Consider the following 17,613-nt stretch of genomic DNA (forward strand, 5'->3'; position numbering starts at 1 on the left):
GAATATCACTCAAGAAATCACTCAAGATATCCCTCAAGTAATTAATGAACAAAAGAAGAAAAGGCACAATAACCTGGGAACTTCCTCTCTGCCCAGAACGTTGGAGGCTATACACCACACCCCCTCAACAGTATTTATAGGAACTCAAACACTGAGATCCTGCTCTGTTCTAGTAACAAGAAGCCGAAAGCACCAGCCTGAAGATGACGAGTGAGACCTCGTCGAAACGTCGCCTAGACACCCCAACTCTTACACGGGAAGATACCCGAAGACACCAAAACCTGCATATATATATATATATATATATATATATATATATATATATATATGGTGGTATCTTCAGGACATTACCTGCCACGGTTGTGAATTTGGAAGCTCCCATCTTACACCCTCCGCCATTCTACTGACCTTGAATTGTGATGAAACCATGGTGTGCAAAGCATGTGCCACTGCATAGACTGCATTGTAGATGGTATAGCTATGAGCAGTCATTTTCATTTCAAAAACAGACATGGGAAGTGCCTCCATCTTCTTCTCCCCAGTGCAAATTTGCCCACCTATATTATATGCCACAGAACTGGGGAATGAACAGTTAAATGACACTTCCCAGAAGTCCTTGATAAAACCATCTTCTTTTTCTGTGCTTGGGTTCTTGATCTGAAGGAACTTCTGGAAAGCTAAGAGATTCACTGAGTGAATTGCAAGGGAAAGAGAACCATGAAGGAAACTTATGTCCCAATTTCTTTGAAATGGAAATGATGTGATATCCATCTGGGCTGTCATGAACCAGACTTTGCCCTTGGTCCTCATTGGTATATGTTCAAATTGTACAACTTGGGGCACCATTTTCAATGCCATCATGGTCTGAATTTCTCCATGTACGACCACAACATTTGTAGTGCTTCCCATAATAACACTGACACTGTGAAAGCCCTCCCCCACCATGTCAGTGATACCACTGGATGTTGTTTGTTTGGGGAATTTTTCTATGAAGTCAAAGCAGATGCCACTGGGAAAACATTGGGAGTACATTCTCTATAAACCCTTCTGTATTTTCCCCATCTTGAGAAACCACTCCAATCCATGTCCACTGGAAATGCAGCAGTATCTTGATGATTCCTCTATATTGATGGTCTCCATTTGGAAACATCTGGTGGATGAAAACTCCTTGAGATTGTTTATTCATGACTGGGGAAGAACCATATATAAGCTAAGGATTTTAAAAAAAGAAGTAAGGGAGGAAAGTGATTTACAATTTTAAAAGGTTGCTTTTGTGTATTTGTGTTGTGTGTGTGAATTTTTAGTGAGAGGCTTGCCACATTGTCCAAACATCATTGGAAACCCAATCTATCCTTCAATGTTTATATAAGGGGGATTAATGTGAATGAAAGCCAATTGCTTCTATCAGTGAGAGGCAATGCCACACAAAGATATGTATGACCCACTACTATGAGACTGCGGAGAGCAGCTCATTTTACATTTTTTATTCAAACAACAAATTTTATCTTGAAGCTGCTCACAATAGTGACAGCATTATTACAATTTTTTTTTAAAAAAATATTACACTCAGCATAACAATGCAAACTCACAGTGATTTAAAAAAATCGGAAATAGCTGCTGCATGAGTGAATTCTCCAATGATGAGTGGAGGATACAATCCTGCCAGGGTCACCTTCTACTGTTCATTTTTGGCAGGGACTATACTGGTGAGGCAGATCCTACAGATTGCAAGATTGAATTCTCTGCTTACCTGCCGGGATCTACTTTCCCTGTGCATTCCCTGCAAAGAATACTCCAAGGAAGCAGACCCTTGCAAGCAGCAGGATTGAAACCTCAGCTCACCAGATGCTCTGCCTAGGGGATTCTACTGCTCCATCTGATTGTGTGTTTCAGTCCACTGCTTGGTACAGTCACGCGCTGACAAATCTTCCGACCCAAGACCCTGTCCCCGACATCCTAAGAGCACTTATGGGGGCCAGACTGAATTTGGGACTGTCTCTACCTAACTCATCTCATTCCACCCAAATTGGCCAAATTAAGTTCAAGATTTGGGCTTTGCCTGAATCTGATGCACCATCCTTACAACTCCTCCTTTATTGCTCTCTCTGTGTATTCATGTGTCAACAATGGATAGATCTGTCAATATTTAATCCCAATTTTGTGTTTTTAAATCTTATGTTTAATTCTCCACACAACCACATCAATTAGCTTTTTAAAAAAAGCCTCAAGAAAATTCATAAATACAACTCTTATATACTATTTTTGCCTCACATGCACATTTTTGCAAAGCAATTTCACTAATACATTGCATTTTAATGTTATTTTTACTAACGTGCATTTTTATGCACAGTTTAGCTTCCTCTATGCATTTTTGACACATTGTTTGACAGGATACATTCTTTGCACAATTCAGGGAAGTGTGAATTTTGGAGAATGGCTGCATTTGATTTCATGTATTGCTTCTGAAAGCGTGAATTCGGTGAAATTCAGGTGTGAATGAATTTGCATCTTACTTGTGGTATCTTGTAGGTACACAGGATGGGTGCCATATGAAGACAGACATTAGAGTTAGGTCCCCCAATGACTGCTATTGGAGTGCTCTCAGCATCACATTTATAGTTCGGGATGACCTTGGCCCTTCTTGAGAGAAGCTCTATTGAGGCTTCATAGGTCCAGCTTGCACTGAAATGGCTGTTATAAATGTGGAAGCCCAGGGTGACGTTGGGCAAGATCTGGGGAGTTTCATTGATCTCCTTTACAGCAAATGCCAAGGCCAGGATGTGCTGGTAGAGGTGAGTCAGCACCCTGTATTGAGAGTTACATGCTGCATCAAGGTTCATCTGCTTCAGATCATAACATTGACTTCTTTTCAGTGCAGTATCCAATTCAAAAATAGTTTGTAATCTCACATTTCCCAGGTGTGTAAAAGAAGACTAGATTATAAAACAGTATGTGAATCAGTAGTATATGTGGTCACCTAATAATAATAATAATAATAATAATAATAATAATAATAATAATAATAATAATAATTATTTATACCCTGCCCATCTGGTTGGGTTTCCCCAGCCACTCTGGGCGGCTTCCAGCAAAACACTAAAATACAATAACCTATTAAACATTAAAAGCTTCCCTAAACAGTGCTGCCTTCAGATGTCTTCTAAATGTTTGGTAGTTATTTTTCTCTTTGATATGCATGAACACATACACACACATACACACACACCATACACACACAAGCAGATGTGCACAGACCTTCTCCCCACATTTCCACTGACTTGATCAGGTTAGTATGTGTGCAAGCAAGAATTCCTATAAGCAGAAAAATGGCTCCTCCTCTATTCTTTAAAGGATTACTATACCCAACAGTGAACGTGCTTTTTTATCCACTGCTACAACTACTGAGGCTTTAGTGAAGGGGGAGGGCTAAGAAAATAATAGTTGAACTTGGCTTATGTGTTAGCTGCTCTGCACTAGGAAATGCATTAAATTTTTCAAGATGCATTATACCTCCACTTTTTCCTACCAAATTGAGTAGGAAAACTTAACGATCTGTTTACAATACCCCAATTTAAATCAGTTCCAGGAGTTCTGTCAAATATCCCAAAGTGAAATGGAGAGAGAACACAAATATTATCTTGCCTAATACGCTGTTTATTGCCATATTGAGTTTACATAACTTCCAGAGGATGGGTTTAGATATCAGATTCCTGCTTGTATAAATGTAAGATCAAATGCGGTGGATGTAAGGAAATGAGGGTCAAATTATTTGTCAGACCACTAGAGCTAAATCCAAGTGAAGTCCAACAGGCTGCCTGGGTATGTTATAAATTTCTTTTGGTTATAATATATTTGTTTGTTTTCAAAATTCAGATACTTACATATGGTCATCTGAAAATTCCCGAGATGGGTGTTTTTCAAAGGATAGGGTATCTGAAAATATGTAGATCTGAGAAATAATGCCAGCAATGATGAGATCTCCTGATTGATAATATTTGTGAAGAATAGGGACAGGTTCTCTGATGGAACATTGAGAAATATGCAGCAACGTGCACATCCCCTGCACCAACAGTAAGAGCACCAGCAACCAAAACACTACCATCTTGAAAGGGATTATTCATTTAGGCACAAGTTCACCTCATCTGTTACTGCCATTCCAGTGATCCTGAGCAGCAAAGCCTAACTTGTATGGTCACTCACTCAGCTGAACTTGTATGGTCACTCACTCAGCTGATTCAAAGCCAGACTGATGAGTCTAGGTATGTCTATAGACTGAACTCTGTATATTTCAAAGTTATTCATTAGACACTCCAGTCTCATTTTTATCATTCTGCATGCGGACAGAGGAGGTCCCTAGGGAAGGGAAGAAGATGTAATTTTGAATAATCTCTTAATTACAGAAATAATCACTTGCTTTGAGTTACAAATTCTCTGTAATGATTCAACAAAAATATGTTCGTCACATCTCAGCCAAAGCCTTTTCTTAAGCGGGAGAGATAGATGCTAGGTCCCTTCTTTTATTCAAACACACTGGCTGGGATTGCTGTAAATTTATTTACAGAATACTACCGCTCCCCTCCCGGGGAGGGGGGGGGAATTCACCTACTTACATATGGTCATCCGAAAATTCCTGAGACGGGTGTTTTTCAAAGGATAGGGTATCTGAAAATATATAGATCTGTGAAATAATGCCAGCAATGATGAGGTCTCCTGACTGATAATATTTGTGGAGAATAGGGACAGGTTCTCTGATGGAACACTGAGGAAGAGGAAGATACTTGCACATCCCCTGCAGTGGCAGTAAGAGCACCAGCAACCTAAACAGTACCATCTTGCAAGGGATTATTCATTTAGGAACAAGTTCACCTCTTCTGTTACTATCATTCAAGTGACTGTGAGCAGTAGAGACTAACTTGAATGGTGACCCACTTAGCTGATTCAAAGCCATACTGATGAGCCTCTGTATATCTATAGACCCAACCATGTTCACTTCATACTTATTAATAAGAGCCTCCAGTCTTAGTTTCATCATTCTGTATGTGGGCAGAGGAGCTCCCTAGGGAAGGGGCGAAGATGTGATTCTGAATAATTATAGGAGAGGTAATCACTTGCTTTGAATGACAGTTTCTGTGTAATATTTGAAAGAAAACATGTTTATCCTATTTCAGCCAAAGCCTTTTCTTAAGTGGGAGAGATATATGTTAGATCCCTTCTACTTTTTCTTTTTAGTGTACTATTTGTATTTAGAAAAATATCAATAATTTTCTAGAATTAGAAAATTTTAGAAAACTGAGGAACTTCAAAGTAATAATAATTATGATTTACTGTCATATTATTCTGTCAGGGAACTGCCATCGGAGCGAGAGGCGAAGAGAAGGCTCCAGAGGGATGGCGGAGAGGGTCCCAGTAGGGAGAGAGGCAGCCCATCCGCTGGGGAAGGAAATCAGCGTAACACCAGTAGAGTAGGGGGGCAGATGGGGGAATCAGAGAGGAGGCCGGAGACCAGCGGAGAGAGTACGGGTACTCGGCTGCCCACACCCTCCCTGCGCAGAAGACTTCCACGCAGGGAGAGTAAGAGGAGACTTGGCGTCAAGGAACTTTTGTGCTGGAAGAAGTTTATGAAACGCCCACTGGCGGATTCTGCCAGTGACTGAGACAATCACGATACTGGAGGCTGTTCAGTCAGAAAGGGTTTAACCAGGTAACCTAGCCAGGAGTGGCGGCAACTTACGCACTAGCAACCCCTAAACCCATTACATATTCTTAAAGGGTGATGTCCAATCCAATTCATACTGAGAGCACGCCCATTAGTTGTGGACTATATTTATGTGGATCTACTCTGTTTATGAATAACAATGGTTATCACTGAGTGTGTTGTGAACTCCATATTTATATCACTCATGTTGCAACTCAAAACATATCATTTGTGAATTGTAATGCATTGGTGAAGCATTAATGATTCTGATGCAATTGAAATCAATAGGTTTTCATTACAGATCTGTGTGGGTTGACCTGATGAGGTACTTGATTATTCTTTATTTCCTAGTATTAGCTGTCCCCTGCTGTTCAATTCTGGCCTCAGCAAAATGACAAGGCATTTTGGGAAAAAGATTCAGCATAGTAAGCCACACTAGAGGCCAGATGAAGAAGATCTCCACAGCCACCATATGTTTCCCTTTTGTGCTCAAGTAAGTTGGGACACGGGTGGCACTGTGGGTTAAACCACAGAACCTAGGGCTTGCCGAGCAGAAGGTTGGTGGTTCGAATCCCAGCAGCAGGCTGAGCTCCTGTTGCTCGGTCCCTGCTCCTGTCAACCTAGCAGTTTGAAAGCACGTCAAAGTGCAAGTAGATAAATAGGTACCACTCCGGTGGGAAGGTAAACGGCATTTCCATGAGCCAGAAGCGGCTTAGTCATGCTGGCCATATGACCTGGAAGCTGTACGCCGGCTCGCTCGGCCAGTAAAGCGAGATTAGCGCTGCAACCCCAGAGTCGGTCACGACTGGACCTAATGGTCAGGGGTCCCTTTACCTTTACCTTTAAGTTGGGAGAAAAGACAACCACACACTGCAGAAGACAATCATAGTATCAAAATGCCTTCCCTTCTTTTTTAGCTCTTCTATAACCTGAACTGCAGTGATCATTACATATGGAAATGGGATATATCTGTTAGTAAGTGACAAAGTAGTTTTTATACAATCCAAACATAAATTGTGGAGCTTTTATTTCATAATTATTTCTCTGCAGTGAAGGAATGGGTTGATACTGTCATATGGAAATAATATGAATTCTTGAGTGTACATCATATTTATGTGGTGAACTTCCCTATAACTGGAATCCTTCACCCACATTAAGAAAAGAAGAGACAAAATAGACATGATGACAGTGTCCCTTGAATTCTGTACATTTGTCTTCAGCATTCTAACATCCACTTCAAAATCAGGAGACAATGTGATTTTTTGAACATTGAGGAATTATTCAATATATCCCAAAATGAGGCAGGATGGTGGTTCTTATAAGTCCCTTAACTTTGTCAGGATTCCTGGGAGCTGACAGAAAATGGCTTTTTCAGAGCATCAGGGGTGGTTCCCCTGTTCACTCTTTTTTCCATAGTGAATTCAATAGTCAATATCTATGATTGCCTAACATCAATCACCACAAGGAAAATCTAGAAAAAACATCTAGGGGAAAAATCCAGGGGGGGGGGAATCTAGAAAAAAATATGTAAGGCAGCTGCTGAACAAGTGTTTGCAAATATTCAACTGCGCACAAAGAAAAAAGCACAAGATACAGCAAAGTAGAGGTTATTATTTTTTTACCTTCTCTTCCTTATTAGCTGTTCCCTATTGTTCAGCTCAGGCCTCAGAATGATTATGTAACATTTTGGGGAAAAGATGCAGCCCAGCAACCCAACACCGGAGGCTAAGATGGAGAAGATCTCTACAGCCACCATATATTTTCCCTTGGTGCTCAGGTAGGAAGGAATAAACGACAGCCAAACACTGCAGAAGACCAACATGCTGAAAGTGATAAACTTGGCTTCATTGAAACTGTCTGGTAGCTTCCTGGCGAGGAAAGCCACAGCAAAACTTACAGTTGCCAGGCTGCTCATGTAGATGAGGACACAGTAAAACATGGCCACACTCCCCTCATTACATTCTAGTATAATTTCTTCCATCACAGAGTGCATGTCCACATCTGGGTATGGGGGAGAGGTTGCCAGCCACACAGTACATATACCTGCTTGGACTATGGAGCAGGAAAGTAGAATGGAGTGGCCAAGTCCTTTCCCCACCCATTTCCTCATCCTGGATTCTGGTTTTGTAGCCATGAAGGCCAAAACCACCATGAAGGTTTTTGCCAGGATGCATGAAACAGCAGTTGAGAAGAGGATGCCGAAAGCTGTTTGTCGGAGGAGACACGTGACTTTCTGAGGTCGGCCAATGAAGAGCAATGCACAAAGGAAGCAGAGCAGGAGAGAGATGAGGAGAGCATAGGTGAGGTTTCGGTTGTTTGCAATGACAATGGGAGTGTCATGGTGTTTTATAAATGTACCTAGTACCAGAGCTGTGATCAAGGAAAGGAAAAGAGAGCAGCAGGCTAAACTGATGCCCAAAGGTTCTTCATAAGACAAGAAGCTGATATCCTTGGATAGACATGCATCTCGGTTTTTGCTTGGATATTCTTTGTCAGGGCATTTATTACAGTCATTCATATCTGGAAAAAATTATGAAATTACCTTTAGTTCATATCACGTCAGCTTCCTGAAATGTTGACTTTCTGTCTGAGAAGAAAGAGCTCTGCTCAAATTAAAACACGTTTAATACTCTCTGATGCTCTTTAATGTGGTATTGTTGCATTTAATCGGTTCAGAGCTATTGGTCTGTAAATTGCAGAGGCAGGGCTATTCCTCCTCATGATTTTGGAACATATCATCACATTAGCCTGGGTGTAACTTGTGTAAGTCAAAAGGAATGAAAAGCCCCTTCTAGATATGATTTGAACCACATACCACCTTGCTACTCTCAGTGCATAGTCATTCTCATTAGATTAACATATTTAGACTATCTGAAGGGCAATGATCACAAAGAGGCAGGATCACACAAAAGACTGAGAAATGACTCTGCCCCTGTGGAGATGGCAATCTGGAAACAGTGGCTCATGTTCTCCTGTCCTGTCCTCTTTATAAAGATCTGAGGAATGAGAATATCACCCCACTCTTACTTACCATTCCAGGCCTCCCATCTGCGGCCATATCTTTCTTTCTTTTATCAGATCAAAATGATCAGACAACAGCAAAGGTTGCTAGGTTTATTGAGGGTGCAATGAGATTAAGGGCCACTATCTGAACGATAATCTTGGTCATTTGACTGCCCTTTTTACCCATTGGTGTCTTTTTATTTGTATATATTTCTTGTTTTATGATGCTATGGCTGTTGGCTAATGCGAATAAAATTTATCTATCTTCTTCTTATAGTAAAAGCTATGGTTTTCCCAGTAGTGATGTATGGAAGTGAGAGCTGGACCATAAAGAAGGCTGATCGCCGAAGAATTGATGTTTTTGAATTATGGCTCTTGAGAGTCCCATGGACTGCAAGAAGAACAAACCAATCCATTCTTAAGGAAATTGGTCCTGAGTGCTCACTGGAAGGACAGATCCTGAAGCTGAGGCTCCAGTACTTTGACCACCTCATGAGAAGAGAAGACTCCCTGGAAAAGACCCTGATGTTGGGAAAGATGGAGGGCACAAGGAGAAGGGGAAGACAGAGGACGAGATAGTTGGAGAGTGTTCTCGAAGCTACCAGCATGAGTTTGACCAAACTGTGGGAGGCAGTGGAAGACAGGAGTGCCTAACGTGCTCTGGTCCATGGGGTCATGAAGAGTCAGACACGACTAAACGACTAAACAACAACAACATCTTCGTCTCACAGTAGCTTCTCTTTCTTCTCTTTTGAAACAAACTCAACCGTCCTTACAGCACTTTTTAATGCTAATTACTAATCTATTTATTTCTCTTACCATCCTGGTTTGCAATCTTCCCCTCAGCACATGGGATGCAATCGTAGCAGCAAGGTGGCTGCCCCTCCTTCACTTTCTTGCTGGATCCTGGAATACATCTCTTAGTACAGACAGAAAGAGGCTGAATCTAATCCATAAATGAAAAAGCAGAAGTTTCATCAAGACAATAATGAATTTGGAACCCTTTATGTTCTCGGTCCTGTCTCTGTGTTACTAAGCTGACACAGCATTTCAGTAATATGTAATGGCTTATTATTTTCTTATTATTAGTAGTAATGTTTGAAAGTATGTGATGTTCCCTCTTTATTGCTCTGGGGTGTGCATCTGTTCTGCAAAAATTGCTCTGTCCATAAGGTACACCTTGAAGTTTCCCTGTTAATTTTGTTATAATTGCTGATTTTGAGTATGTAGCCAACTAGATACACAGCTCTAGAACTGATTTTGGTGCCAGTAGGTACATCTATTCTTGGACCCAACAGATGCTTCCTGGGGAAGTGTTCCAAATCCACTTTGTAGCTTCATGGTCTCTGAGCATGTATACCCACTTGTGCTGGGGACAAGCACCCAGAGGCTTCATTTTACTGGAAGAAAACCTGCCCTTCTATATCAACGCCCTTTCAAAGAAAAACTGGTATTTGACCTGGTCCTAATTACCCACATTCAGATGATAAATTGTGTGATGCAAAAACCACATTTGCATGGATGCACTTGTAGTGGGGTCTGTGAATGGGTGGGATTAGGGTGAGATAATCTAGTTTTTGTTATAAGGCATATTTACACTGTTAGCCTTGCTTAACTGTATTTTGTAGTAAAAGGGTCCTCCTGTTTTGCAGCCTCCTTAATAAAATATTTGCTTTTAATCCATGTGTGGCTTCTAGCAGTAAGATATTGGCTCTTAATCTGATACATCAGTGCTTTGGTCATACACCACTCCTCAACTTGTGGCACAAAAAACAGTGAGTAGACTTGCAAGTGAATAATGATTGCTTATTCAATACTGAATCTCTTTTGAATTAGAAAACAATGCAACCCTACCTGGTTAAACCAACTGTGCCATGTGATGGCATCTTCATCAAGGAGTAATGATTGGTCTGGAGGAGCTTGTGGATCTATCCTCCCAACTCTCACTCTGTGCAAACTTTGGTTGGCGAAAATAATGCAATTGATAATATCCAAGCTAGATGCTGCTTCTCCATTCTGGTTGATGAAGACCACATCTCCTGCAGTATTGTTAAATGAGATGCTTCTCAGAAAGTGATGGAGCTAGATTGAAAGCAGAAAAGAAAGGGGTTTAGCAAAGACTGCAGTCTAATGCAGGGAGGAGCATTTTTTTTCTTTGGGAAGAACCTACAGCAAATGGTGGGGGTGATTTGGTCAATTGTCAGTGGATACAGGCCCAAGCATGGAGAGAGTCAGCATTTTCTTTCACACACATGCATCTCTCTCAATCTTCCTTACAATCCTTCTTTCTCTGATTGTCCACAAATAAAATATGTTTAAGCAGCAAGATCTCTCTCTCACTCACTCTCTGTCCCTCCCTCCCTGAGCATCTCAGAAGACACGGCAGTAGTTTGTGACCACAGGCTCTAAGAAAGGATTTGGTTGATATGGGATAGAGGGAGTGCTGAACATCTCTCTCAACTGTTACCACTGCTTCCCATCTATGAATGGCATGGGATCTTATTGGGTTGCAAAGCTTCCATCATAACAAACGCTTTCTCCTCAAGCATGGGGCAATAACTGCTCAAAGAAGGACACAACCATCATTTCCCTTCCCTATAGAGTCTACTGCCATTTGAAAGCAGAAACCACCTCCTACTCTGTCTGCTGAATTAAAAATTCAGTTTTGGGTTCTTCTTCCACATACAGTGTTTGAACTCTGAGAGGAAAGAGCAAACTGATAGCATTTTCAGAACCCGTACAGTGCCAAGAAGAAACAGGCCTTTCTCATTTGAGGATGTTCAGCCTTTACCTGCCAAAACTCTTGATTCGGATTCTTCCCTCTCCCTCCATCTGCAATTCCTCTGTGTCTGAGTCTGGATTTGAACATGGCATGTAAGGCATGGGCCATGGCGTAGACAGCACTGTGGATGCTGTAACTGTGGCCTGTCATGCTCATTTCAAAAAGAGATCCAGGAAGGTTCTCCAACTTCTCTTCTCCGGTGCAAATATTCCCGTCTGCCTTGTCTGCAGTGATGTCTGGGAATACACATTCAAAGGCCTGTTGCCAGAAGTTCCTGATAAATCCGTCCCCATCTGTGCTGGAAGGGTTTCTGTGCAGAACATACTGATGAAATCCTGGTGGGTTTCTAAAGTGAATTTCAAAGGCTATAGCGCCACTGAATATTTCTGAACCCCAGTACCTTTGAAAGATAAATGAAGCGAACTCAACCTGGGCAGTTGTTATCCATACTTTACTTTTTACATTCTTGGTCATATCATCATGTTCTGATAGGTATGAAAGCCATCTAAAAATTGCCATGGAAAAAGATTCTCCAGAGGCAACCACTACATTAGCTTTGCTGCTAAAAATTTGATCTTGTATATTGGCCGCTTGTTGTAGCAAGCCATACATTTCAGATATAAAACTAAAATTGGGGATTCTTTCTATGAATGCAAAGCAGACACCACTCTTGGTAAACATTGGGGAAATGGTTTGCACAAATCTTTCTCCATTTTCATTGTCCATTGCAATGACTCCAATCCACGTCCACCTGAAATGCAGAAGCAAAGAGAGAATTCCCTCATACTGAAGGGCTTCTGAGGCTGCCATCTGGTAGAAGGGAAGCCCTGGGCTTTTATCATTCATCACTGGAGCAGAGCCATAAATGAGCTAAAGAGGCAATGGAGGAAGAGAAGAGGCAAAGTAATATTTGCATAGTTCTTTCAAAATATTAATATACATTTTCTGGTGAATCCTGTTAGTCAGACATGCCCTTTGCCACCCACCAGGGGTTGCATGCCCTTTCTCATTTATACAAAAGACACACATGCAGATGGGCTGAAAACTGAGGTCATCTCCCATTCCTGCTTGTTAAACATTTGTTCTGTTGACCAGAGAGGGGCATTTTCCCTACTATATTCTTTTTTTAAAAAAAGTTTCCCGATTTGTCAGGGTTAAACTGAACAGAGGGACACACGATGTCATAAACAACGGATTGCCTAACACTGTGTTAGACATTATTTACTGCAACCGCATCAGAATTGCAACTTGGGTCAGATGCACATTTCTTTTCTGGAGCTTATTTTTCTTCACAGAGCACATACCCCAACACACAGCAGAAGTGCCATTTCTACCTTTTCTTTTTCAAGACTACTTAGATTTCATCTATAAACATTTATTTCACTTTGGAACCAACTGCTCAATTCTATTGCTGTTCTTCTGCAGAACTGGACTGTATCTGCAATTTGCCATAACTCCAGGGTTTGTTTAATTTGAAAGCCCTTTCCACCTAAACATTCACATATTGGGTGTGGTGTCGTGAAGAGAAATAATTATTGTACTTGGAAATACTTGTGAATTTTTATCCTATAAGGAATTCCCCCGCTTCCCCTGCAACTCAATTCAGATACCCTTCTCGTTAAGCAGGAAATGCTGCAAATCCAAAAATGGCTGGTGAGGGTGGTGTGCATGGTTCTGTCCCCAATTTCATCCTCGCCCTGAACTGGTGATACACTCTCAACTGGTGCTGAATTCAGCCTCATTCTCTATGCAAGCTAAGAGAGGTATCTTACATGTGTTTCTTACCTGTGGAATCTTATAGATATCCAAAACTGTTGCCACATAAAAGGAGATTTCAGAATCAAGTCCCCCAATAACCCCAGCCAGATTATTTTCAACATCACATATATAGTTTGGGACAAATTTCTCCACCATGGATAAAAGCAGCAGTGTAGCAAGGTACGTGCTCCTTGCATTGTTATAGCTGTCATACAAGTGAAAACCCAAGGTGATATTGGGTAAGATTTGAGGGTCTTCATTGATCTCCTTGACTGCAAATGCCAAGGCCACAATGTGCTGGTAAAGCTTAGGCACCACCCTAGGATGAGATTAGCAAACAGTATCAGAACGAACAGATATGAATTACAATAGTTAATCATATTGAGTTCAGTGGAGTTAACGCCCTGTCCATTCCACTGCTGACCAGTTCTTATAATCAGCAAGTTCTTCCTCATGTTTACACAGAATCTCCTTTCTTGCAACTTGAATCCATTGGTTCAACTGAACACAATATACCAGGTGTGTTTTGCGCAGCGCAGAAGAGATCTCTTCTGTGTGTGTTTTTTTTTTATTGGGGTACTATGCATCTGTTGATGCAGACTTTTCAGATGTACTACTGGCAAACCAGGTGTTCCCCATTTTATATTTGTGCAGCTGGTATTTCCTGCCTAAGTGCAGAACCTGACATTTGTCCCTATTGAAATTCATTTTGTTAGTTTTGTCTCAGTTAAGGCCTGTTAAGGCCAATGGCATTTAGACCAGGGGTTACTAATGTGGTGCCCACAGGAACATTGGAACCCCTGGGGTCTTTCCCTGCAACATCTGAAGTCTTTTCCTGACATTTATAAAGTTTCTGAGCTCTCTCCTGCAATGACCCCTTCCTTACTCATGAGGCAGAGATGGTGGTTGTAATTCACAGAATTCTATAATTCATATTATATATCGCCATTGTGAAACAAACTTTAGCCTAAGATCAGGAAAAGAAACAATATGAGCATTCAGGTTCAGAACAAGATTTTTTAACACTCCTGTTCAGATAAAGTCTATCAAAATCAACTGTTCAAAAGGGCTATCTCAGACACATAAATATATATACATTTCAATACATTTATATTCATTTGCCTGTCAAGAAATGCGAGCTTCTAAAGTATTCTCTTAATTCAGAAGACATTCCTATGTATTATTACATCAGCATATGTCCCACTGAAATCAAAAGTGCTTATCCCTAGGTCAATGGGTAGAAGTTTGTAGCCTCAGCCATTATGCTGAGTCTGCAACTCTAGGTTTGATCATTTCTCTGCTGTAACGAATGAGTGGCTTAGTTCTTACACAAGCTCTTCAGGCAGCGCTGGTGGGGGTTCCTCAGTCAATGTTGCTGCAGAGGAGAGGAAGCCACCATGGAAAACAATGCCACCAATGAGGAACTCTCCTGGCTGATGGTATGTTTGAAGTGGACGGTGTGGACTTTGAAGCCTGCATTTTCCTATGTGAGCCTGACATGCATTGTAAGAAATCAGTTTCAGCAGCAAGACCACTAAAACCTCCATCCATTTAAGGGCAACTGTTTCTTCTACACAGAAACCATGATTTCTCTGGCAATAGTATAATCAGCTTCTCCCAGATAAAAATTGTCTCATTTGAATGGTAGTTAAGTTTCCTGAGAGGATGCAATCTGGGAGTATCCCAGACTCTTTTTAAGTAATTCTGGTTAAGTTGCAGCATCCTTTGTGTTATGTTGCCAGTGAAAATCCAGAGGGATCTTTGAGGAGCAGCAGATATAATTATAGCCCTGTTAATAACCAAGGAGGAATGTATGTATTCAGTTTTAGGGATTCCCTGTGGAATTGCTGAAGGAAATGTCTTTGTCACATATTCAGGACTGTTATTTTTAATTTCCTTTCATTAGATAATAAGGGACCAGTGATGTATTGGTGAAGTTAGAAGTTCATAATAGAAGACCTTGTAACCAATAGAGATCCCAAAATGTATATTTGTTTGTTTTCAAAATTCAGCTACTTACATATGGTCATCTGAAAACTCCCGAGATGGGTGTTTTTCAAAGGATAGGGTATCTGAAAATATGTAGATCTGAGAAATAATGCTGGCAATGATGAGATCTCCTGATTGATAATATTTGTGAAGAATAGGGACGGGTACCCTGATGGAACATTGAGAAATATGCAGAAACGTGCACATCCCCTGCACCAACAGTAAGAGCACCAGCAACCAAAACACTACCATCTTGAAAGGGATTATTCATTTAGGCACAAGTTCACCTCATCTGTTACTATCATTCAAGTGACTGTGAGTTGTAGAGACTAACTTGAATGGTCACTCACACAGCTGATTCAAAGCCAGACTCATTATTCTCTGTATATCTATAGACACAACCACGTATAGTTCATAGTCATATTAATAAGACCCTCCATTCTTAGACCCTCAATTCTGAATAATTACAGGAGAGGTAATCACTTGCTTTGAATTACAGTTTCTGTGTAATATTTTAAAGAAAACATATTTATCCTATCTCAGCCAAAGCCAATCAAGCACAGTAATCCCATGGGCATTGAACCAACACCAGCTGATGGCATGGCTCCCCAAATCTCTTTTCTGATGAGAGCAGATTTTGCATCTCATTTGGAAACCCAAGACCCAGGGTCTAGAGGAAGAATGGGGAGGCACACAATGCCAAATGCTTGAAGTCCAGTGTGAAGTTTGCACAGTCTGTGTTGATTTGAGGAGTCATGTCATCAGCTGGTGTTGGTCCACTGTGCTTCATTAAGTCCAGGGTCAACACAGCCATCAACCAGGAGATTTTGGAGCACTTCATGCTTTCTTCCACAGACAAGCTTTATGGGGATGCTGACTTCATTTTCCAGCAGGACTTTGGCACCTGCCTACACTGCCAAAAGTACCAAAGAAAGAAGAGGATGAGAGAGGACAAGAGAACATAGGTGAGGTTCCAATTATTAGCTTTTACTATGGGAGTGTCCTGGTGCTTGATGAATATTCCAAGAACCAAAGTTATGATTAAAGAAAATAAAATGGCAGATGTGCTCAAAATGATCCCCAGGGGTTTGCTGTAAGTCAGGAAGGTTATGTATTTTGGGAGGCATCCATCTTGGCCAATGTTTGGATAATGATCTTCTGAACACTGAAAACAATCATCCATGTCTGAAATCAAATATGAAAAATAGATATAAAATGGTATTTAAGTATGGCATTCTGTTCCTGAATGAGGGTAGTGAACTTGAAATATCAAAAGTTAATTTTGCAGTAAGAATAATAGGAAATTCTACATATTAGGCATAATCTGAGCTCAATGGCATCAAGGGCCTTCTTTCTCGTGGGTTCCAAGCAAATCCAGAAATATAAACTAATCAAAAACAATCCTACTAGCAGCTGAAGGTTTCAGAGGCCTCTGTGTCTATTGATTTGTGTCTTTGGGGGTGGAGCTTGCAGAGTCTTTTTTTTTAACTGATCCAACCCACTGGTATTCTTATCCTCTTTGGATTCATCTGATATTCTGTTCAGCCACCCACATTACCTCATGTGAAGTATGTGGAAGAGAGCCCTGGATCATTTGACCATTTTATTTGATCTCTTTTGCCTCCTATAAAAACTGCACAAGACACTCTCTGATTAAAGTTTAAAGAATGAATAACTTTTACTTCGTATACGTGCAGTTGCAGAATATTATGTTCAATGCAGGTAGGTGATAGTTAAATTGCTAATACGTTTTACAAAGATTAAACTGTTACGGACTGACTAACTCTCAGGCAGACAGCAGCACAACAGAACAAAGCTGCTGCTCTAACTGTTAAGACTGTTCAACTAACTGCCACAACTGCCACAGAGTGGATGACATCCCAGAGTTCTACTGTTCTTTCCATTAACCCTTTACACATGTGAATGTTAGAGCAATTAGTTTAAGCATTTAAAACGCTGATTGGAGCCAGGTAGATTGTAGTCAATCTATTTATAAAATAGAATACACCCATTTGTTAAATAGGTGGCAACTGTCAAATAGAACACATCTGCATAAGACATTCCTTACCTTTTTCGTTTGAAACTTTTACTTCTGGACCTGAAAAGCAATCATAGCAGCAAAATGCCTTCCCTTAGTTTTTAGGTCTTCTATAACCTGAACTGCAGTGATGATTACATATGGAAATGGGATATATCTGTTAGTAAGTGATAAAGTAGTTTTTATACAATCCAAACATAAGTGGTGGAGCTTTTATTTCATAATTATTTCTCTGCAGTGAAGGAATTGATTGATACTGGCATATGGTAATAATATGAATTCTTGAGTGTACATCATATTTATGTGGTGAACTTCCCTATAACTGGAATCCTTCACCCACATTAAGAA

At 40.7% G+C, this 17,613-nt stretch overlaps 1 protein-coding gene and 2 long non-coding RNA genes across 3 annotated transcripts in view; 1 reads left to right on the plus strand and 2 right to left on the minus strand.

The window, feature by feature from the left end:
- Positions 1 to 16,711, plus strand: part of LOC308571958 — a 59,864-nt gene extending 43,153 nt beyond the window's left edge. The window contains exon 2 of the long non-coding RNA XR_014001619.1: positions 16,647 to 16,711. This is a non-coding gene — a long non-coding RNA (uncharacterized lncRNA). The remainder of the gene's footprint in view (positions 1 to 16,646) is intronic.
- On the minus strand, positions 7,212 to 12,516 carry LOC308571928 (vomeronasal type-2 receptor 26-like). Its single transcript, XM_081167580.1, has 4 exons — positions 11,490 to 12,516; positions 10,553 to 10,780; positions 9,518 to 9,644; positions 7,212 to 8,215 (listed from the first exon to the last, which is right to left on the minus strand). Exons 1-4 carry the CDS (start codon positions 12,324 to 12,326, stop codon positions 7,314 to 7,316), a joined length of 2,094 nt encoding a protein of 697 aa, XP_081023706.1. The 5' UTR covers positions 12,327 to 12,516; the 3' UTR covers positions 7,212 to 7,313.
- LOC308571955 lies at positions 16,194 to 17,052 on the minus strand. Its single transcript, XR_014001616.1, has 2 exons — positions 16,786 to 17,052; positions 16,194 to 16,412 (listed from the first exon to the last, which is right to left on the minus strand). It is a non-coding gene; the product is annotated as an uncharacterized lncRNA (long non-coding RNA).
- Positions 17,053 to 17,613: the final 561 nt, after the last annotated feature.

The sequence above is a fragment of the Podarcis bocagei genome, assembly GCF_964188305.1.
Source record: "Podarcis bocagei genome assembly, chromosome: 13".
Lineage (NCBI taxonomy): Eukaryota > Metazoa > Chordata > Lepidosauria > Squamata > Lacertidae > Podarcis > Podarcis bocagei.

What these genes read in the sequence shown, in the direction of transcription:
- LOC308571928 (XM_081167580.1), bottom strand. Translation starts at nt 12,326, where the DNA reads ATGAATGATAAAAGCCCAGGGCTTCCCTTCTACCAGATGGCAGCCTCA. An exon ending in GGCACAGTTGGTTTAACCAG is followed by an intron (nt 9,645 to 10,552) that starts GTAGGGTTGCAT and finishes TTTATGGATTAG; the next exon opens with ATTCAGCCTCTTTCTGTCTG. An exon ending in GAAGATTGCAAACCAGGATG is followed by an intron (nt 8,216 to 9,517) that starts GTAAGAGAAATA and finishes AATTTTTTCCAG; the next exon opens with ATATGAATGACTGTAATAAA.